The sequence below is a fragment of the Nicotiana attenuata genome, chromosome 7, assembly GCF_001879085.1.
Source record: "Nicotiana attenuata strain UT chromosome 7, NIATTr2, whole genome shotgun sequence".
Classification (NCBI taxonomy): Eukaryota; Viridiplantae; Streptophyta; class Magnoliopsida; order Solanales; family Solanaceae; genus Nicotiana; species Nicotiana attenuata.
The window spans coordinates 26,157,460-26,181,165 of NC_031995.1; the positions used below are offsets into that span (position 1 = coordinate 26,157,460).

General features: G+C 40.2%; 1 protein-coding gene across 1 annotated transcript; it reads left to right on the forward strand.

The window, feature by feature from the left end:
• On the forward strand, positions 328–23,432 carry LOC109228838 (persulfide dioxygenase ETHE1 homolog, mitochondrial-like). The gene is made up of 9 exons (XM_019394068.1): positions 328–818; positions 1,253–1,381; positions 1,503–1,610; positions 19,890–20,024; positions 22,192–22,233; positions 22,361–22,420; positions 22,502–22,555; positions 22,955–22,979; positions 23,086–23,432. The coding sequence occupies exons 1-9, from the start codon at positions 582–584 to the stop codon at positions 23,175–23,177; spliced, it is 882 nt and encodes a 293-aa protein (XP_019249613.1). The 5' UTR covers positions 328–581; the 3' UTR covers positions 23,178–23,432.

Consider the following 23,706-nt stretch of genomic DNA (forward strand, 5'->3'; position numbering starts at 1 on the left):
AATGTAGCACTTGCAATTTATAAGTACAATTTTTTCCCGTCTTCATTGTATTCTTTATATTTTTACTTTATATTAATATAACTTACAATAGTTATACAAAATACAAAAGAAAAAATTAAAATTACACTAATCCGGCCCGACCCCTCGTACCCGTAACCCTTACGGTACATTTTTTACCCGAATGAACCCGAACCCGATAAACCCGATAAGTTCCAATCCGTAACCGGTCCGGACCCCAACCCGTACGATTCCTAAATTTTTCCTACTCAGCTCGGCCCGGCCCGCCCGTTAGACACCCATAGATTAGGCCCTAAGCTTGCAGTTGCTGAAGGCCAATGAGAAGCCGAGAATATGCAGTTGGACAGTTGGCACAGTGAAAACAAGCGCCCATTGGAAGTTGTAAGATACTTCGATGACATTGTTATGGGTGTAAAAGACTGAAACCCCAAAGCCAATAATCATAGAGATGCGTGCAAATCAATAACCCCACCCAACAACCTTAAAAAAGTGGGGAAAAAAGTTGAGCTTCTGTGTTACGCATCTTGCGGTTTCAACGTTGATATAATCGGCAACAACAAAAGATGATTCTGAGATTCCGATGTTGTCGCTTTTTCACAGCATCACCTTTTGATACCCCTTTAATTCACTCCTTCAAACCCAAACAACATTGGGCATCTTCTCTCATTCGCACTCAAATGGGTTCATATTCAACGACGTCGTCCTGTCCTAAACTGGTGTTCCGTCAGCTCTTTGAGAAAGAATCATCTACATATACTTACCTTCTTGCTGATGCTTTGCACCCCCAAAAACCCGCTCTGGTAATCTTTTTTGCTCATTCAATTGCAATTATATGATTTCAAACGAATTCTATGCCATGCTTAAATGTTGTACTACTTATATTTCTTGCCTTTATAAGTTTAGTTTAATCATCTTCAAGCTTGTGTCTTTTTTGCCCTCCTATGGAATGCAAGGCCACTGGGGTCGTATGATAATGAATTGATAAGTTAAACAAGAAAATAGTGAAGGTAGTGCAGCTTATTTATAAACATATTAAATGTTTTGTTAGGGTGAAATAAAGTCAACTATAGCATAAAATCCACTATGCTGCATCCTTTCCTTTTGTTTCTGTCTACAATTATATAACTCATGATTTTTCGAAGTTGAACTTTTAATTAACACTGCCTCGTCTTGTAAGATAAATGAACTACCGTTGTGTTTAAAAATTTGACTGATGTAAGTAATCCAACTGCAGCTGATTGACCCAGTTGACAAAACAGCGGATCGTGATCTTGCACTTATTAAAGAACTGGGATTGACACTTATATATGCTATAAACACACATGTGCATGCTGATCATGTTACTGGCTCTGGCTTCATCAAGGTTGGGCATAATCTTCTTGAATTTGGTAACTGATTAGTTCATTTGTAAACGATTATTTGCTTGGTACTGTTTTGTCATTCCCCTGTCGAGTTATGAAGCATTATGATATTCAATCTCGCAGACGAAGCTCCCTGATGTGAAGTCAATCATTTCCAAAGCAAGCAATGCAAAAGCTGATCTCTTTGTTGAACCTGGTGATAAAATCCACTTCGGTGATATTTTTCTGGAGGTATGAGTCATTATACTTTTGATTGTTCCAAATCGTTTTGAGGTAGAAATGTTATAACATTATGGTTCTAAAACATTTCCTTTTGCAAGGAAAAGTTAGTTCATCGCTAAGAAATTCACCATGTTCCAAATGTCTGGAACACTTGTGCTATCTTTGAGGCTGCGCCTAGAAGGTTTTTGAACAACTTGCAAATTCACGACTATTGCTAACCATTGCTGATTATGCTTTAGTCATCCGTTATCATGGAGAACAAGTGATTTTGTTTTGTGATAAGGTGAATTGTTTTAATATTCCGGGTCGTTGTGGGCCTAGTCGCCATCACAATATTGAATATAGAATGAACTTGAACTTTTTTTATGCAATTACTTCATAGGCACTTAATTGGTTAGAAAATTTTCTTTGATAAGGAAATACAACAAGTAGCACTCAAAATAAGGAAATATAACAGGTTCAACAGAGAATAAGGAAAATAGCATAAGAAAATCAATTAGAGTTTGTTTTAAGGTAAATAAAAGTCCTAAAATCAGAAAAGGATTTTTCTCTCTCTAGAAATTCCTCTCGACGTACAATAAGCGTGCTTTGCTACCAAAGAGGGAGCCGGGAAAGGCTCAGGCAACTCAGCAGCTGACGATAGAAGCTGTTAAGGGAGTGGGGGAGCTAAGGAAGCAATTGCATCATTGGAACAATTGGGAGCTGCAAAGGAAGCTTGGCCACCTTTGGTGCTTAGGGGGGAGGAGATCCAAACTTCGACGAGTACTGGGGTGGAAGGCACAGGGACCAAGAGTCCCAATTCCGGAAAAAGTGGTGGAAATCAACTGGTAACGAATCGGACAGCGATGCAGGTGAATAACTCAGGTATGATGAATTCGACTGCTACTGCTCTAGATCTGGGCAGGTCAGCGGGTGATGTAGTCTCGGGTGCTCAGAGATGCTTAAATCTAGTGAAATCAATGGATCGTAACCCTAATTCCGGTGTGACCAAAAAGGGGTACAATCTGGTGGCAACGAAACCTGGTGATACCACTATAATGCAAAATTCGGACAAAACAGAGGAGGAAGCACCTTTGGGCACTCAGAGGGATAAATCCATAGCTAATCCAACTGGAATGAAGGAATGGAAAAACCTATTTGTGGGTAATAGAATGGCGGCAAGGGACATGAATTTGAGCTTTGTTGCCCTAATTGTGAAGGATGGGGAGAAAATTATTGAACTAAACAAGGAGGAAATAGAAAAGGAAAATGCAAAGTGGAGGCAAGCATTGATACTGTATGTGGTAGGTGATACCCCGACCATTGGAGCTCTTGAGAGGTTTATTTCAGCGCATTGGAACTTTTCCTCGAAACCAAAAGTTTTCTATCACAATGATGGGTACTTTGTAGTGAGGTTCAATTGCATGGAAGACAGGGACGAGGTACTCTACTCAGGTCCATACACAATCAGCAACAAGCCAATAATTATAAAACCATGGACAACAGGTTTTGATTTTCAGGCTGAAGTACTACAAACTGTTCCAATATGGGCTAAATTCCCAAATCTTCCCCTAAGCTGTTGGGGAATGGATTCACTGAGCAGAATTGGGAGTGGGTTAGGGATTCCCCTATATGCTGATGAGGCTACAACAAAAGTAGAACGGATTTCGTATGCTAGGATCTTAATTGAAATAGAGTTACCAGAGAATTACCAGCTAGGATCAAGATGTTAGATCCAAATGGGATGATATTTGAACAAGAAGTGGAGTATGATTGGGTACCAACATACTGTCCTCATTGCTTACGGGTTGGCCACACTTGTCAACCAGTGCAAAAACAGCCTCCAGCCATAGGTCCAAAGACAAAGAATACAAACCCAAAACAAGCTTGGATAAAGAAGCCTTAGAAGATTGCGGATACACAGGTGGAAGCCACAAAAGGTGATCAACTAGTATAGGTAGAGAAGGTAACCCAAGTCACAAAGGATTCCAATCTGCCAATGGCAACTTGCAAGGAGAAAATCTGCCATGAAAGGAGTCCAAAATGTAGCTGAGCAGGTGGTGAATGTGTCAAATGGATTTAGTCCCCTTGGTGAGCATAATTTTCAGTACCTGGTACGTATCAGTTGTGACGAGGAGAACAGAGGTCAGAGTAGTTATAGTAGTTAAAACTTTTTCGTTTGTAACAAGTAAGAAGTGGTCCAGAAAAAATGCTCTCTTCTCTCTCCTCTCTTCTCTCACCTCTCTCCTCTTTCTCTTTCCCTCTCTCTTCTGAAACATGTGTAAATCTTCACCGGTGATTTCAAAACATGGGGGAAAGAACTTTCTTCACATCTGGCTCTAAATCATTCGAATTGGTAGGGAGTTATGAAGGACGAATTAGATGGTTTACAACGATAGAAAGGAACAGGAGATTTACAAGCAATATCTACATTGATGAAGAGAATCTGCGCTGGGTTTGTGAATCTGTTGCTCTAGCATCCAAGGGTACAGGGAACTTATATAGACGTTGTGGAAGGAAGGTTCAAACATACATTTACAGAGTGTATCAGAACTTTAACAGTTATGGCCGTTTTGTCAGAAGTGAAACTTGGGTGGGAGATAGAAACAAGGCAATCATTGTTCCGGAAGATGAACATAACAGGGGCTGGAGAGATATTGCAGACAAGATATTGAGATTCCTGGGGGAACCTTCAAACAGTAAAATCAATCATTTTGCTGATATCCACACAAAGCCTTTTGTTGAAGCTCCCAGAATATATCAATAGCCGGACAAGGGAGTGACTCGGCCAGCATGTTCTGAGTTAAAGGCGAGAGAAACTTTTTTGCAGAGTTGTATGATTGGCTACTTCAATGACCCATTTAGCTACAGCCCAAAATCAGAGGTGTTACACAAATGGTTCACTAATAGATGGCAAGTTTGCTCTAGTCTCAAAATTATACCAATCTCTCGTAATAGATTCTTGTTTCAGTTTCCCTCAAGAGAAGAAGCTGAGAGAATCAATGTGGGTGGATGGCATTGGAACGGAAGACGGTTGTCATTGGAGTGGTGGACACCGGTGGCCGGTACAGACCTTGCAAGCAAGAGGTCAGAACTCAGATGGATCAAAGCATTCGGCATCCCGCTTCATGCTTGGTCACTGGATACTTTTAAAACTATTGGTGAATTTTGTGGTGGCTTTGTTGGGGTTGATGAAGATACAAAACATATCAATCATCTTCTCTGGGCTAGGATGTGCATAAGGAACACTGAAGCCAAAACACCGGGTAAGATTAATCTTGATATAGGAGAATGGAAGTTCGAAATCTCTTTGGTGGATGAAGTTTTTGCTACACCTAGATTTGCCGGAAAATTTGATCAGAGCTGTTCCAGTGGTGCTTTTCCGGTAGCTGCAAATGTCGAGACCTCGTATCCTGCAGTTCCCCTTTCTGGTCACAAGCACGTGGGTGGGCAGGTGGAGAAGCCTCACTTTAATTCAAAAATCTCTGAACCCTTTGTACCATCAGTTAATGCAAAGCCGCAAGATTATTCTGTAGGTCCCTCAACTAGCACATATAGGGTTTCTATGGGCCTTCATTTAAAGGACCCAAACCTAGACTCTTCCTTTGTACCATCAGTTAATGCAAAGCCCCAAAATTATTCTGGGGGTCCCTCAACTAGCAGATCTAGGGTTTCAAAGAGCCTTCATTTAAAGGGCCCAAACATAGATACTTCCTATTATTCTAAAGGCCCAAAACACAAAGCCCAAAAACATAAAAAAGTCCCACCACAAATATCCTAATGGAGAGTCAAAGGCTTTTTTTCTAATCACATACGGGTAATAGATGAGAATCAACAATCCCATCAACTTGAACAATCTGAGTACTCAAACTCTCATCTGGGAAAAGAATCAATTACAATCATCGATATGGCCTCCTCACAACTACATGCAAAGAATTCTTTGAAGGGTGGTGAAGAACCTGAGATAGCCACCGATCCCAAGAGATTGAGAGCAAAAAGTCCAGATGGTTACACCATGGCATTTTACCAGAAATCATGGGCGGTAGTAAAGAATGACATCATGGGTGCACTTCATTATTTTCACCAGAATGGCAACTTAGTCAGGTCCTGTAATGCCTCGTTTATAGCTCTAATCCCTAAGAAGAAAGGAGTCACTGAATTGAGGGACTACAGACCAATCAGCTTGATTGGTAGTGTTTATAAAATAGCCTCCAAGATCTTAGCACAGAGGTTGAAAGGGGTGATAGGGAAGCTAGTTTCAGGACATCAAAATGCTTTCATCAAATCAAGGCAGATCACTGATGTAACTCTAATAGCCAATGAAATATTAGATTGGAAGATGAAGTCTGGGCAACCTGGTCTACTTTTCAAACTTGACATTGAAAAGGCATTTGGCCAACTCAATTGGGCGTACTTGATTAATTTACTCAGGAAGATGGGATTTGGAGAACATTGGATTAGATGGATTAAATTTTGTATTTCAACAGTGAAGTACTCAATTTTAATTAATGGTGGACCTACTGGGTTTTTCTCTCCCCAAAAAGGACTCAGACAGGGAGATCCACTATCACCTTTTTTGTTCATTCTTGCTATGGAAGGCCTAAGCAAAATGTTAGACAAAGCTAACCAGCTCCATTGGCTAGAGGGTTTTAAGGTGGGCAATGAAGAGGGCAATTCTGTGATAGTGTCGCATCTTCTATATGCAGACGACACTCTGATTTTTTGGAGTTGAAAATTCACAAGTTCTATATCTTAATCTCACGCTAATGATCTTTGAAGCTATTTCAGGCCTACACATGAACATGCTAAAAAGCACCATCTATCCGGTTAACACAGTCCCAAATCTGGATGAGCTTGCAGAGGTTATGTGCTGTAAAGTGAGATCTTTCCCTACATCATATTTGGGGCTCTCATTGGGAGCTAGATACAAGTCTCAAGGCATATGGAATGAAGTGATTGAAAAATTTGAAAGGAAACTGGCTTCCTGGAAAATGCAATACCTATCCTTTGGAGGTAGACTTACACTCATCAATAGTGTGCTAGATAGCATACCAACATATTTCATGTCCTTATTCCCAATCCCAGCTAAGGTACAAAGGAGACTTGATCAATTAAGAAGAGATTTTTTATGGGAAGGCAACAGTGACACTCACAAGTTCCATCTGGTTAAATGGCCAAGAGTTATTCTTCCTAAGAACCATGAAGGGCTAGGGATAAAGGATCTTGCCTTGCATAACAAGAGTTTATTGATGAAATGGCATTGAAGGTACAACATGGAAAGTTCAGGGCTATGGAAAACAGTAATCCAAGCAAAGTATGGGGTGGCAAACAACTGGTGCACTAGGCAGGGGAGAGCCCCAAATGGTTCAAGCCCCTAGAAACATATTTCAAAGCTTTGGGGAGAATTCAAGCTCAAGTCATCGGTCAAGCTAGGGAAACGGGGCTCATATATCTTTCTGGAAAGATAAATGGCTAGGAACAAAGACCCTTAAAGATGAATTTCTAGCTTTATTTTTACTTGCTAGTAATAAAGATGCAACTATCTCACATGTTTGGCAAAATAGTGCTTGGGCTCCACATTTCAGAAGGGACATCCAAGATTGGGAGTTGAATGATCTGTTGGGTTTGCTCAATAAATTATCAGGTGCTAATGCCAACTCCAGGTGGCTTTGGGTTAGGAACGGAGGTGGAACTTCTCTATTGGATTTCGCTAAGGCTTTTGAGTTGGTGATTGCGAACTCTATGTTCCTGAAAAGAGAGGAACATTTGGTTACTTTTCAGAGTACGGTGGCTAAGACTCAGATTGATTATCTGCTTCTAAGGAAGTTTGATAAAGGGTTCGTGCAAGGATTGGAAGGTTATCCCGAGTGAGTCACTCGCGACCCAACATCGGCTCTTGGTGGTGGACGTCAGCATCCCGATGAGGAGGAAGAGAAGGGTGGATCGGAGTAGCCCGAGGATTAGGTGGGGTGCCTTGACGAAGGAGAAAGCTCAATAGCTGGGGAGGAGGCTATTGGCTATGGGGGCCCGGAGAAGTGGTGGGGAAGCTAGCGGTATGTGGACGATGACGACGAACAGTATTAGGAAGGCGGCACAAGAGGTACTACGGGTCTCGAAGGGTTACTCGGGCGGGCACAAGTGTGACTGGTGGTGGAACGCCGAGGTCCAGGTTAAGGTGGAGAAAAAGAAAGCGGCGTATCGACGGTTAGTGGAGAGTACGGACGAGGAGGAGAGGCAGAGGAATAGAGTAAGTTATAAGGAAGCTAAGAAGGTGGCGAAGTTAGCGGTCACGGAAGCGAAGAGCGCAGCATTTGGTCGCATATACGAAGAATTGGGGGAAAAAGGCGGAGACAAGAAGTTGTTCCGGCTGGCCAAGGCGAGTGAGAAGACGACTTGGGATCTAGACCAAGTGAGGTGCATCAAGGACGAGGAAAGCCAAGTGTTAATAGAGGACGCACAAATTAAGCGGAGGTGGCAGACGTACTTCCATAAGCTGCTAAATGATGAAGGGGAAAGAGACATTGTGCTAGGGGAATTGGAGCACTCCGAGTGTCACCGAGATTTTAGCTACTGTAGGCGCATTAGAGTCGAGGAAGTTGTCGGGGCTATGCGTAAGATGAGCAAGGGCAGAGCGACAGGGCCAGATGAAATCCCAGTAGAATTTTAGAAGTATGTGGTAGAGCAGGATTGGAGTGGCTAACTGGGCTGTTTAATGTTATTTTCAAGACGAAGGAGATGCCAGAGGAATGGAGGTGGAGTACGATGATTCCGCTATACAAGAACAAAGGCGATATCCAGAACTGTAACAACTATAGGGGCATTAAGCTATTGAGTCATACCATGAAAGTGTGGGAGAGGGTAGTGGAAGCGAGGGTGAGGAGGCTGGTGTCGATATCCGAGAATCAGTTTGGGTTCATGCCTGGTCGTTCCACTACGAAAGCGATCCATCTTATTCGGAGGTTGGTGGAACTGTACAGAGATAGGGGGGATTTGCACATGGTGTGTATTGACCTAGAGAAAGCTTATGATAAGGTACCTAGGGAAGTTCTCTGGAGATGTCTGGAGGTGAAAGGTGTTCCGATGGCGTATATTAGGGTGATTAAGGATATGTATGATGGAGCTAAGACTCGGGTTAGGACAGTGGGGGGCGACTCAGAGCATTTTCCGGTTGTTATGGGGCTACACCAAGGATCTGCGATCAGCTCGTTCTTATTTGCTCTGACGATGGACGCACTGACACACCATATCCAAGGGGAGGTGCCATGGTGTATGTTATTCGCTGATGATATAGTACTGATTGATGAGACGCGAAGCGGTGTTAACGAGAGGTTGGAGGTTTGGAGACAGACCCTTGAGTCTAAAGGCTTCAAGCTGAGTAGGACTAAGACTGAATACGTGGAGTTCAAGTTCAGCAGCATGCCGGGTGAAGCGGACGTGGACGTGAGGCTTGACTCGGAAGTCATTCCCAAGAAAGGGAGCTTCAAGTACCTGGGGTTGATTATTCAAGGGGATGGGGATATTGACGAGGATGTCACGCACCGTGTAGGAGTGGGGTGGATGAAATGGAGGCTAGCATCGGGTGTTCTGTGTGACAGGAAGGTGCCTCCGGAACTTAAAGGAAAGTTCTATAGAGCGGTGATTAGGCCGGCCATGTTGTATGGTGCAGAGTGCTAGCCAGTGAAGAATTCCCATGTCCAGAAGATGAAAGTTGCAGAGATGAGGATGCAGAGATGGATGTGCGGACATACTAAGCTAGATAAGATTAGGACTGACGATATTCGGGGGAAGGTGGGCGTGGCTCCCATAGAAGACAAGATGCGGGAAGCTAGGCTTAGATGGTTCGGACGCGTGAAGAGGAGAAGCCTGGATGCACCGGTGAGGAGGTGTGAACGGCTGGCCTTGACGGGTATGAGGAGAGGTAAAGGGTGGCCTAAGAAATATTGGGAGAGGTGATCAGGCAGGACATGGTGCAGATGCAGATTTCCGAGGACATGGCCCTTGGTAGGAAGTTGTGGAGGTTGAGCACTAGGATTGTAGGTTAGGAGACAGGAGGCTAGTGTGATAGTGTCTTGCGTTAGGCTGCTAGGGGCTCCAGTTGTGTTCTTAATACTTCTTTAGGGTCGAAAAGTTAGGCTATAGTAGGTTTAGCGGCCCTGTATGTACATATTATTCCCTTGCGTATGTAGTATTGTGCCTTTGTTGACGCTTAGTGTTAATACTTTGCTCTCTATTTTCTGATTATTGCGTTGCTGGTGTTATATGTTAGGATTCCTCTGCTGCTACTGATACATTGTCTCTTTCTTTTTTGTGCCGAGGGTCTACCGGAAACAGCCTCTCTACTACTCCGGAGTAGGGGTAAGGTCTGCGTACACACTACCCTCCCCAGACCCCACATGTGGGATCTCACTGGGTTGTTGTTGTTGTTGTTGTTGAATGTCAACTCCCAGGTGCAAGATAGGTTGGAATGGGGTGAATCAAAAGAGAGAACCTATACTGTCAAAAGAGGATACGACAATCTATGCTCCAACAAGGAATTGATCGACAAATGGCCTTGGAAGCTTATATGGAGAACCAAACTACCTACAAAAGTAGCTGGCTTTATGTGGACAACATTGTATGAAGCTTGTCTTACTCAAGACAATCTTAGCAGAAGGAGTATACCGACTGTGAATAGATGTTATATGTGCCAGTTGGAATCTGAGAGTGTGAGGCATCTTTTTTTGCACTGTTCAGTAGCAGCTGATATTTGGAGTATGTTTTTATCAGTTTTTGGACTTGCCTGAGTTATGCCAAACAGTATCAAGGAAGCTTATGAGAGTTGATGTTCTCGGAGAGTTGGGAAATCCATCAAAAAGACTTGGTCAATGGTACCTGGTGCTATTTTTTGGAGCATTTGGAATGGAAGGAACCGTAGATGTTTTGATGAGATTTCAACTCCCAACCACGCTCTTAAAGCCACTTGTTTAATTAACTTATTTAGTTGGTTCTACCAGACCCCTGTAACTAGTGTTGAACTATTTCTGGATTTTGTCTGCTCCTTAATTGTCCCGTAAGTTTTGTAAGTTTTTGTATATGTGCATACAAATACCTTTATGTTGTAATTTTTTGCTATGCATCTTCTTGATGCCATTTAATGAAATTCCCTTACTTCATAAAAAAAAAGTAGTTATAGTAAGGATCCTGGGGATTCAACCACTCTTTTAATCCCCGTATGAATCTGGTAACTTGGAATGTGAGGGGTTTGAACAAACCCTATAAGCAAAAGGAGTTCAGGTCGTTTATGAAGAATAACAATGTAGCAAGGTTTGCAATCGTGACGGGAATCAATGGCTCGTTGCCGAAAAACTGTGCATGTTACTAATATGCAGTCGGAAAAGCTTATTACTCCAGCTAACGGTGTTCAAAAGGAATTACCTCCACTTACATTTGGAAGCTTTCTTCCACAGAAATTCCGATCGATTGAGGAAGTTCATGAAACAAGCAGTTCTGAAGGTGATGTTCAACTTCAACCAGTTAAAACGGAGGAAACAATGAAGCCAGCAGTGAGACGATTACAGTTTTCAGAAGCAAGTGGATCGGAGAAGCCAACTCCTACGGCAGCTGATATTGTTCGAGGAAATCGCAGCTCACAAATGGGTAAAACATTATTATTTGTGCCTCCAATTGATAGAGATGGTAAGAAAATTGTCAAACTAAGTGAAGATGATTTGCAATCACAGGCGGATTACTGGAAAACCTCTTTAATTGGCTACATAATTGGAGAAAATCCTTATGAAAAAGCTATGGAAAATTTTGTTCTGAATATGTGGAATTTTGTTACTAAGCCTCAGATCCTGATTCATTCTGAGGGCTACTGTATTTTTAAATTTCACACCATAGCTGATAGGGATCAAGTTCTTCAGTGAGGTCCATACACGTACAGAAACAAACCTATGGTGCTAAGGCTATGGGAAATTGATTTCTCATTCAATAAAGACATTTTAAGCACAATTCCAGTTTGGGTGAGATTTCCTGGGCTATCAGTGGGGTATTGGTCGACTGAAGCCCTAAGTAAAATGGCTAGTGCAATGGGAAAGCCTCTATACACTGACAAATTTACTGCTCACTATGAGAAAATATCCTATGCTAGAGTGCTTGTGGAGGTTGATACTGCATATTCTCTGCCAGATCAGATAGAGATAGAATCTCCTTATGGCCCTATGGTACAGCTGATTGAATATGATTGGAAGCCTGTATTCTGTAATGAGTGTTTGAAATTTGGGCATGACTCTATTGATTGCTGGCATAACACAAAGTGTGATGAAGAGCAGGAGACCAAGGAAGGGGGAAGACCAAGGAGACAGAGGAGAAGAACAAAGAAGGTAAAACTGTTAAGCAAGTTTGGCTTGTAAAGAACCCCCAAGTGAATAAAGAATCAATTCCTCAGGAAGGAATAGGGATACAAGAGAAGCATAATCATGAGAGTACTTGCTTGGAGAAGGATAGTGGAAGTATAGAGAGTACACAACAGCTTGTTTCTTTGCCATGTCAAGCAAGAAATGGGACAAATACAAATGAGATTAATTGCAGCAATACTGTGATGGAAGGAAATGTTGACAAGGGCAAGACAATTGATGAGGTCAAGGATGATGGAAGAAGAGGACAACAGATAGATCCAGGGCCATCAGGCCCCCTAATTTCCAATTCTCTATGATTATTGTCACTTGGAATATTAGGGGGCTAAATCAAGCCCATAAGCAGAAAGAGGTCAAGACTTTTCTAGCTACAAATAAAGTAGATGTAGTGGGATGTATAGAAACCAGAGTTAAGGAGCATAAAACAAAGAAAATTCAAGGAAAGATTGCAAAGAGATGGAATGTATGCTGCAAGTATTCTAATGCTGTGAATGGGAGAATTTGGATACTTTGGAAAGCTCATATTCAAGTTCAGATTACCCATATGACAGATCAGTTCATCCATTGCTGTATTGAGGATACTAGCAACCAATTTAAAACACATCTTAGTATCATATATGCTCAAAATGATGGTCATAGAAGGGAGAATCTATGGAGAGATCTTAGGCAGATAAATATACCAACCCAGGAAACTTGGCTGCTCAGTGGAGATTTCAATAATGTTCTAAGCTCTGAGGATAGAATATGATCCCCTGTAACTGATGCTGAAATAAAGGGATTTAAGGATTTGATTGATGATCTACAACTTACCCCACTTAGAGCTAAAGGTTGGCATTACACTTGGACAAATAAGCAAGGTACTGGTTCTAGGGTGTATAGCAAGATAGACTGGGCATTGGGAAACTACCAGTGGATTCAGCAGTATGGGCATATAGAAGCTTACTTTTTGAATCCATCAGTTTCTGATCATTCCCCTATTTTAATCAAATGTGGTAGGCAGAAGTTATTGCACCCTAAACCATTCAGGCTGTATACAAACATCATGGAGCTCCCACAATTTCAGAGCATTATTCTGCAAGTATGGAACCAGTACTATGATGGAACACCTATGCAACAGATTTGGAGTAAACTGAAGATTATGAAGGAACAACTGAAGGAGATAAATTCCTATATGGCTTCATACAAACAGAGGCTTGAGCAGGCAAGAGAGAAATTGGATATTATACAAAGTCAAATTAAGCAGACTCCTTTGGCACAGGCCCTTTTTAATGAAGAAAAAATAGCATTAGATGAAATAGTGAAGTGTAGTAATGTGGAGGAACAAGTAATGAGGTAGAAGTCCGAGGCTTGCTGGATTGAATGTGGAGATGCTAACACAAAGTATTTTCATACCCAGTGGAAGATTAGATCCAGCCAAAATAGCATAACATCCATTTATACTGATACAAGTATGAAAATAACTGAGGCCAAATTAGTTAAGCAAGAATTCATCAGTGTGTTTCAGTCATTGATGGGAGATTGTGCTACTGAGATGCCATGTGCTAACACATCTATAATTAGGGAAGGACCATGCCTAACTATATCACAACAAAGAACTTTGATTCAGAATGTTACAATGGAGGAGATCACAGAAGCAATAAGGGAAATGCCTAAAGACAAAGCACCAGGGGTGGATGGGTTCCCTGTGGAATTCTTTACTAGAAACTGGGAGATAGTGAAAGAAGATGTATTTGCAGCTGTAAAGGATTTTTTTTCTACCAACAGATTGTCTCAAATGATAAATACAACAGCTATTACTCTAGTCCCTAAAGTGAAAACACCAACAACAGTTAAAGACTATAGGCCCATTGCATGTTGTACTACTCTGTATAAGATCATCTCCAAAGTCATTACAAGAAGGATGAAAAGTGTGATTGAGGGATTGATTGGTCAGTCTCAGTCAGCATTCATTGAAGGGAAAAGCATTGTTGATAATATTCTGCTAAGCCATGAATTATTCAAAGGATATTCCAGAAAAGGAGTCTATCCTAGATGTGTGATGAAGGTGGATTTAAGGAAGCCTTATGATACTCTGGAATGGAGTTTTCTTAGGCAAATGCTTATTGATCTTGGGTTTCCTTATAAGTTTGTACAGTGGATAATGACTTGTGTCACCACTGTATCATATTCCTTGGTCCTAAATGGTGGTTTATCAAAGCCTTTCAAAGCCAAGAGAGGGATTAGATAAGGAGACCCAATGTCTCCATACCTGTTTGTTATTGCTATGGAATATTTGAGCAGAGAACTGGGACAGTTGCATAAGAATGGGAATTTTAATTTCCACCCTAAGTGGAGGAAGCGAAACAGCACACACATATGCTTTGCTGATGACTTACTAATGTACTGTAGAGCTGACTTTGAATCCATAAAGATACTAAATGATGCTTTTAACAGATTCTCAGCTGCTTCTGGTTTACAAGCTAATGCGAGCAAAAGTGCAATATATATGGCTGGGATAGCTCAAGATACTAGAGAAGAAATTCTTGGAACTTTGGGGTTCACCGAAGGAAAGCTCCCTTTCAAATACTTGGGAATTCCTTTAGACTCTAAGAAGCTAGCTGTCTATCAATACTTGCCTCTGATTGAGAAGATAACAGCAAAAGTTACATGTTGGTCAGCCAAGCTTCTGTCTTATGCTGGTAGATGTCAATTGATCAAGGCTGTTATTTTTGGTATTCAGACTTATTGGGCGCAGGTGTTTGTTATCCCAAAGAAGGTGATGAAAGCTATTGAAACTATCTGCAGAACATTTTTATGGACCGGTAGTGCTAATACTTCAAAGAAGGCACTAGTAGCTTGGGAGAAGGTATGTAGGCCAATAGCAGCTGGAGGTCTCAACATACTGGACATAAAGATGTGGAATAAAGCAACAGTTATCAAACATTTATGGGACTTAACAAGGAAGAAGAATTGTGTATGGATACGATGGGTGCATAGTTTTTATATAAAGAGCAGGGACATGGAAACAATGACTACTCCTAAGACAACATCTTGGGTAGTGAGAAAGATACTGGATAATAGAAGTGTGATCATGGGGCATCAGCAACTTCAAGGGAATATTCAAATCAGATTACAGGCAATGTGCAAGAATGGAAAGTTCCAGATCAAACAGATGTATTTGAAACTGATACCTGAGTATTGCAGAGTTGAATGGAAGAGGTTAATGCTGCATACAAATGTACATCCGAGACATAGATTCACACTTTGGCTTGCAGCACAACAGAGACTAACAGCAGTTGACAGACTATTGAAGTTTGGTATTCAAGTGCCTGCAGTTTGTGCATTCTGTGGACATAGTCTAGAATCTTTTAACCACTTATTCTTTGAATGCTCAATCACAAAGAAACTGTGGTCTAGACTATGTAGTTGGATGGGGCATAAGAGGAACATTAGAGATTAGGAAGCTGAACTGGAATGGATATGTAAGAAAGCTAAGAGCAGGAAAGGAATAAATGCTATAACCAGTTGTGTATTTGCCATTACTGTTGCAATGATTTGGAGGGAGAGAAACAGAATCAAATTTGATAAAGGCAAATATGATGAACATCAAATATGCAGATAAGTAGTGCTGCACATACATGTCAGAGGCAAGAGCAACAGCAAATGGAAAGGATTGTTACAACAACTGGATTGGATTCCATGAAGAAACGAAGTGTAGAAATGTAATAGAAGTGATTAGAAATAGTGTCTGTATTGTAGTAAAATAGATAGAGAGACACATAGATTTTGCATAGCTAATTGTGATGTAAAAGGGGTAGTAGTAAGTCAAAGCTGCTACCGGGGCTCAATTGTAAAGTTTTTCGAGTATCAATAGAACATAACTTTAACTCAAAAAAAAAAAAAATAATGTAGCAATCATAGCTGTTCTTGAGCATAGGGTGAAAGAGCAAAATACTACTAAAACAATTGGGAAAATTGCTAGGAGTTGGGGTTGGTACCATAACTACAATTATAGCAAGAGAGGTCGAATTTGGATACTATGGGATCCAAACTACATTACCTATAATATGGTGAGTATGTCTGATCAATATGTACATGGGTGCTGACCATTCAGAGGCTGAATCTGATGTTCAATCTTACTGCCATTTATGGGTTACATACCATTGAGGACAGGAAGAAGATGTGGGCTGATTTGAGAAGCACTGAACCATCTACAACTGGAGCCCTGGCTAGTCATGGGTGATTTCAACACCATCTTACACGCAGAGGATAGACAATGTGGAGCACCAGTTCAAGAGGGGGAGATCAGAGACTTTAATGACTATTGAGTGGATACTAATATGAATGAAATGAGATACATTGGTAGATGGTTTATATGGAAAGCCATGTATTCAGTAAAATTGATAGGGCCTTGTCAATGCTGAGTGGATGATTAGGTTCCCTCAAAAAGAGGTTATTGTCATGGACCCAAATCTTTCTGACCATTCTCCTCTATGTATAAATCTGGATGAGGAGAACTTTCAGGGACCAAGAACTTTTAAATTGCATAGCTGAGCATAACAATTTCCTAGAAGTTGTTAATGAAGCGTGGCAAATACCTATGAGAGGAAGTTGGATGAATAGTGTGTGGATGAGGCTGAAAGGTATGAAAGAGGGGCTGAAGCAGATTAATACAAAGGAATTGAGAGTAGTAGATATGAGAATCAAGACCTTGAGGCAGCAACTTACAGAGGTCCAAGCACAAATGAGGAGTCATGATCTCATCTCAACCCAACTTTCTTTGCACAGGAAAGAGATATCAAAAAACAGCTGGAGAAGTGGGATACCATAGAGGAAAACATATTGAGGCGGAAATCACGGGTTCAGTGGCTAAATTGGGGGACTCAAATAATGCCTTCTTCTTTGCAAACATGAAGAATAGGATGACCCAAAATAAGATCAGGAATTTGATCAAATGCAGATGGTGTTCTACTGCAGACTCAAGAAGCCATTAATGTGGAGATTATTACATTCTACAAAAATTTATTGGGCTCAGCAGCAACTCAATTGCCTGCTATAAATCCAAGTGTTATGAAGGAAGTTAGTATCTTGGATAGACAATATCAACTCTACCTTATAGCACCAGTCACCAAGGATGAGGTGGTTCAAGCTCTGAAGGATATAAATGCCGGGATGTGATGGCTACAATGCTGTGTTCTTCAAAAAAGCTTGGTCAGTTGTTGGAGAGGATATTACTAAAGCTGTTTTGGAGTTATTTTCATCAGGATGCATGCATGAACTTGTAAATTGCACCACTATTACTTTCACACCTAAAGTAAAGTACCCTTCAAGAGTGTCGGAGTTCAGACCTATCTCATGTTGCACAATACTCTACAAACTGATTTCGAAGATTCTAACACACAGACTACAGCAAGTCATGGATATGTTAGTGGATTCTAGTCAATCTGCATTTGTGCCAGGAAGAGTGATTACTGATAACATTATCATGAGTCACGAATTGGTTAAAGGGTACGGAAGGAAAGGAATCTCGCCTAGCTGTATGTTGAAGATTGATATGAGGAAAGCATATGACTCGGTGGAATGGCCTTTTCTGGAGCAAATTCTTACTAACTTAAACTTTCCGGCAATGTTTGTAAGATGAATAATGGTATGCGTTAGTACTGTATCCTATTCAGTTATCATCAATGGTGTACCTACTGCCCCATTCAAAGCAAAGAAAGGGCTAAGGCAAGGGGATCCTCTATCTCCATTTCTATTTGTGCTGGCTATGGAATATTTGAACAGGCGACTGAAGACTCTAAGAAGACAACCTGATTTTAATTTCCACCCGAAATGTGAGAAGCTGAATATTACCCACCTTGGGTTTGCAGACGATTTATTATTCTTCTGTAGAGGGGATCCTATATCGGTTAGAATGATGTATGACTGCTTTCAAGAGTTCTCCACAACCTCTGGTCTGTCTGCAAATGCTGAGAAAAGCTCCATTTATTTTGGAGTTGTATGCAGAGAAGATCAAAATGCCATCTTGCAGGAATTGGGGTTCTTACAAGGGGAGCTGCCTTTCAGGTATTTGGGGATTCCATTAAGTACCAAAAAGACTAGTGTGATGCTGAGCAAAATCACATCATGGACTGCAAAGTTCTTATCTTATGCTGGGCTAGTTCAGCTGATAAAGTCTGTATTATTCTCTATACAAATCTTCTGGTCACAAGTCTTTGTTCTACCAAAGAAAGTTGTGCAACTGATTGAGTCACTATGTAGAAAGTTCCTATGGATTGGTGGGGCTAACATATCAAAGAAAGCATTAATTGCTTGGGATCGACTATGCTATCCAAAATTTGCTGGGGTCTAGGACTACTTGATATATATGCCTGGAATAGAGCTGCCATATGCAAACATTTATGGAATGTGTGTGGGAAAAAGGTCAAGCTTTGGATTCGATGGGTTCATGCCTACTATATCAAGCAAGGTAGAATATGGGATGCCAAGGTTGATAAAGCTTCATGGGTGGTCAAAAAGATTTTGAATGCAAAAGAAGTATTTGAGCAAGCTGGATATACTGAAGATCAGGTAACTCAAATGACTAGGTTCTCCACAAAAGAAGTGTATTGCGGGATTAGGGGGGGACTTCCAAAAAGTTGATTGGAAGAGACTAATTTGCAATAATCCGGGGTCACCAAGGTGGGTGTTCATTCTTTACATTGCTATCCACAGAAGACTTCTCACCAAAGACAGGGTCGCAAAGTGGAGGCCTGTTGATGACTTGAAACGTCCTTTGTGCAATAATGAAGACGAGTCTATTGATCATCTATTTTTCCATTGCCATTACTCTGCTACCATCTGGGACAGGATATTGGGGTGGCAAGGGATTGCTAGAAAGTCTAAGGGGTGGCAGGAGGAAATTGGGTGGGCTGTGAGGTATGGGCAGGGGAAATCTTCTGATGCAACTCTATATAGAATGACATTGGCTTGCTGTTTGTACTGTCTTTGGCATGAGAGGAATATGAGATTGTTCCAACACAAATGGCGAACTACCGAGATGCTGGGAAGACAAATTATTCGAGATGTTCATTGTAGAGGTGCGAGGTTTCCTAGATTGCATAGTAGCTTGGAAAGTTTGAGTTTTTATCCTTAATAGTGAGTAGTAGGTGTCTTAGAGTGTAGGAGATGTAGTGTAGAACGCTGGCTTGGGGCTGTATGTCCAAGTCTGCTGGTTGGGGTTGTTTTTTTTGCTTTGAACTGTACATATTATACTTGGTAAATAAAATATTTAGTTACCAAAAAAAAAAAAAAAGAAATTTCTTTGATAAGCAGTAGAGCTTTAAATGCTGATTCTGTAAAATTTAAGCACATGAATCGTCGTTCACCTTCACCCCAATGAATGATATATATACCAACTGTATTGCTATATTTCAATTTATTGATGAAGATGTTGGAGGATGTCTACGTTTAACATCGTGAGTGCAACATGGAATTCGAGCGTCTTGGCAGATACAATTACTTTAACGTTCATTTGCATTTCACTGTAGAAATAATTAGGATACTAAATTTCAACTCTTGGTACAAATCTCTTTGAGAAGTATTTATAATCTTATTAGTTGACTCTTGTTTGTTCTTTAATCACTGATATGCATGGCTTAGTGAAATGTCACCTTAGTAAGATGTCAATGATACAATTAATACATCTCCTTAGGACTTTCTTTGAACTGCATTCTTTTCTAGTTAATCTCATCTGTTTGAACTGTTGTATCTACCACTCTAAGTATCAACTATCAATATTTCTTTTTCCCATTTCTGTGCTAGTCAGTTTGGATCAAATAAGAAAGGCAATAACAGCCAAGCAATCAACTAAACTAGGCTGCAGGGCAGGCGTTGTAGCTGGAAGTTACCTGTGCCTTTTGAGCTGTATTCAAATGCAATAGTGCGTTCATTGCAGGTTCGTGCAACTCCTGGTCATACACTAGGCTGTGTAACCTATGTCACGGGAGAAGGACCCAATCAACCTCAGCCAAGGATGGCCTTTACTGGTGATGCCCTTCTGATACGTGGATGTGGAAGGACAGACTTTCAGGTACAACCTCTCCCTTGATGCTTTTTTGCAGACTTTTACTGAATTTTTGACTAAAGGAAAAAGCTTAATAGTGTGGTTCAGCTCATTCTGTTTCGCTGGTAAACTCTAAAATTTTGATTGTCTAGTATACATAAGGTAATCGTTGCAGTTCGATAGATCAAGAATATTCTTAGCAATGGAGATTGTGCTTGAAAATTATAGGAAAATGTCAAATGTCATTGTTTATAAAGAGTAATACTTGGTCTTGATAATATCCCTACCTTCGATTTTGGAACAGAGAAACCTACAATCCAAGCTATTAGCATTCTTATCTTGGATGTCTTCCACACATGATTCTGAATTTAGAGCAAATTATTTTGGCGTAATACATACGGAGACACCTAAAGTTGGCACAATCTTTCACTTAGACACTTAAACTAGGCCTCTTTCCAATTAGACACGTTTCTTAGGCAATTCTCATACCAATTAGACACGTTTTTTGCTGGCTTATTAATTAACCAAGCGCGTGTTCTGCAATCTCCGTCTACGTGGCAAAAGTAACCATTATAAATCGTGCCACATCATTTTTTTGTCCACCTCACTGTCCACCTCAGCTATATAGTGTTATTTCCACTAAAATGCAAATATCCCCTTCGTCCCCAACCTCCAACGTTCCTCCACCAGCCGATGTTCCTCCTCCTCCTCCTGTTCTCTTGCTCGATTTTGATTCTGAAATTTCTGAATTCCTTCATTATCTGAGCTAGTATTACTGGTTTGAGTTTGGGTAAGTTGGGATTGAGCTTCTGAACCCTATCATCGAATATCAGAAGCAATTTTGGGAATTTTTTTATTCCGGTTCCATGATTTGAGTTTGAATTCGATTGGGAGTTTGGGAATCTAGTTGGAAACATCATTTTAAAGCTGAATCGGAAGGATTAGCTTGATTTGAAATGATTTGCTAGTTTTTGGTTCGAAATTTTGAGCTGATTGTGCGAAGAAGAAACGACCTAGGGTTCGTTGATTTCGTGAGTGTTTGTTCAAATTAGTCACTGGGGTTCATCCCTACACCTGTTGGGAAGTTGCATTCGTAGTTCTAGCTTGATTGGAACTGATTTGATGCGATTTTTGTCAGAAAACTTTCAAACGAAATCTGCGAAGAACACGACAGGCTGGGTTTTGACTGTTAACATAGATTTCGGATCCGAATTGACTGGAGAATACTTTTTTGGTGACGGAAATCAGCGATTTATTTGTGCAAATCAGCTGTTGTCATAGCAGAAGCAGAAAGGGGTAACCACCTGTCGGCATCAAATCTTCTAACGAAACTTTGTAACTTTCAAATTTGGACTAATCCCGTACGCCACCCGACATTGCCTCGCCGGAATAATTGGTACCGACAAACTGCGACCCATTTGGATTCCCCACAAAATTTTCAGATCTGAAGGTGTTTTTGATAACATCAAAATTACATAACAATGGTCAAATGCATTTTTAATATTTAATTAATTGGAAAATGCCATGTTTATTTCATTCACGCGCTCAAGGAGACTGAGAAACACTTTCTTTGCCATGTCATAGTTTTGTGTTTAATTGGTACAGTTTGAAATGAATTCTTGTGTCTAATTGGAAAGAGACCTAGTTTAAGTGTCTAAGTGAAAGATTGTGCCAACTTTAGGTGTCTCCGTATGTATTACGCCAATTATTTTAGATACAAATTCTTTCTCTCTAATTGACTATGGTCCACACTCTTTTCTTTTCTCTTTTTTCTTTTAAATAATTTTCCCTATATTTTGATAAAAGTAATATGGTTCTAAGATGATCTTAACTGGAGCAACATGGTTAGTGAGAAATCATATAGCTGACCCCAACTTGCTTGGGATTGAGGCATTGTTGTTGTTGTTGTTGTATATTTTGTTATTGTTGCATTTTTCCAAAGTACAATTTAAGTGAGCCAACAGTTTCAAGTCTTCTTAGGATTGCAACATAGTTGTTATTATTGTTGTTGTAGACAATATTAAGTCTTAATGCATCTACTCTTACCTTATTTTGCTTCTCATCTTGTTTATGTTCAAGGAATATTATTGTTTTGCAAATGTAGAAGTCTTTATTTATTTGGGTTAGAGGTGGACATTGGGATCAGAAAATGAAGTTTTCTGCCTTTTAATATTAGTACTCTCTCGTATGACAGGGTGGAAGTTCAGACACATTATATGATTCAGTTCATTCACAGGCAAGGACATGAAAACTGTTCTATGTATTTGTAACCTGAAAAAAACGTATTCTTGATGCTGAATGTTTCCTTCTTTTTTTATTTTTGTACCTTTTCTTTCTGATTCATCATCGGTTTTTGAGAGCAGATTTTCACATTGCCCAAAGACACATTGGTATATCCTGCTCATGACTACAAAGGGTTCACTGTAAGGATACATCTGTTACTTTATCACTATTTTTTATTTGCATATCAGGTGCTTGTTTACAAGTGTGTGTTTCATTTTCAGGTCAGCACAGTGGGAGAGGAGATGCATTACAATCCACGCCTATCAAAAGATAAGGTACTTCCTATCCTTTATCAAAAAAGAAAAGAAGAAGATAAGGTACTTCCAAGTAAGAAATTTTTAATCTAGTTTCAAGATTGCCCTAAGTTTAGCTCTTTGTAGTTAAGAAGTGGAAATAGTTGCTGAATCAGTCCATCTATAGTTGAAAACTTTGGAAAGGAAAAGTTGTGTCATGTGTGTTTGGCTAATAGTAATCCCAGAGTATACACTTGATGATAGTGTTATTTGTTTTCGCTCTTTTGGTGTTCAAATTTAGAATTATCTTGGAGGCATCGAGTTACTTCATTTGTGTACTTGCAAAACTCCGTTCCACAAAGTTTCGCATGTAAGCTGAATATCTTTTCCTTTTGAAACTAGTTTAAGTACTCATATTTTTTGTGTAACTTTTCTTTACAGGAAACATTCAAAAACATTATGCAAAGTGAGTAAGCCATTTTACAGAGACCTTTTCCTTTGTTACATTTTTTTCTCCTTATTGCCCTTTCACTTTTATATTTACTTGCTGATGATAGCATCTTTTATAACAGATTTGAATTTATCATATCCAAAAATGATGGACGTTGCAGTACCAGCTAACATGGTTTGCGGATTGCAAGAGACAAAATCTGAAGCATGCTAGTTTTGTTTTATCCTTTAATCAACGCCATGAATGTAAATGGGGAAGCAGGGAATACACGTCTAAAGTGAAAAGTTGAATAAGATATAACAATATAGTATCGAGAAACTATGTTGTTTTACCTGATATGAATCTTGATTATATGTTATACAGCCATTAGCTACATGAGTCTCAGAGTATATGTATGGAACTTGATTTGTGAGATTACCGATGGGATTAATGAAAGTAAAATTATCTGCTGTTGCTGTAATATTTGAATTATGGTGGCAAAACGGATCCAGGTTTACGAATGAAAGAGATGTACATCTGTGTTAAACATATTGGGGCAGCTGGAAATGACAGATGACAAAGCAGACCATGTTGGATTAGCAGCAAAAGAATAAATTAAAGAAATGAAGTCCCGCTTCTCTTTTATTGTTTGGAAGTTAGAAAGTGGTGCCAAATAGAAAGCCGCATTGACTGTACTTAAATGCAAGGAGAATTTGGAGGAAAAAAATAGCAGGTTCCAATTCCCATGTTCTATGCCAAAACT

Coding starts and splice junctions, on each gene's coding strand:
- LOC109228838 (XM_019394068.1), top strand. CDS start 582: ATGATTCTGAGATTCCGATGTTGTCGCTTTTTCACAGCATCACCTTTT. Junction 1,611..19,889: donor TCGGTGATATTTTTCTGGAG/GTATGAGTCATT, acceptor CGTTCATTGCAG/GTTCGTGCAACTCCTGGTCA. Junction 22,421..22,501: donor ATGACTACAAAGGGTTCACT/GTAAGGATACAT, acceptor TTTCATTTTCAG/GTCAGCACAGTGGGAGAGGA.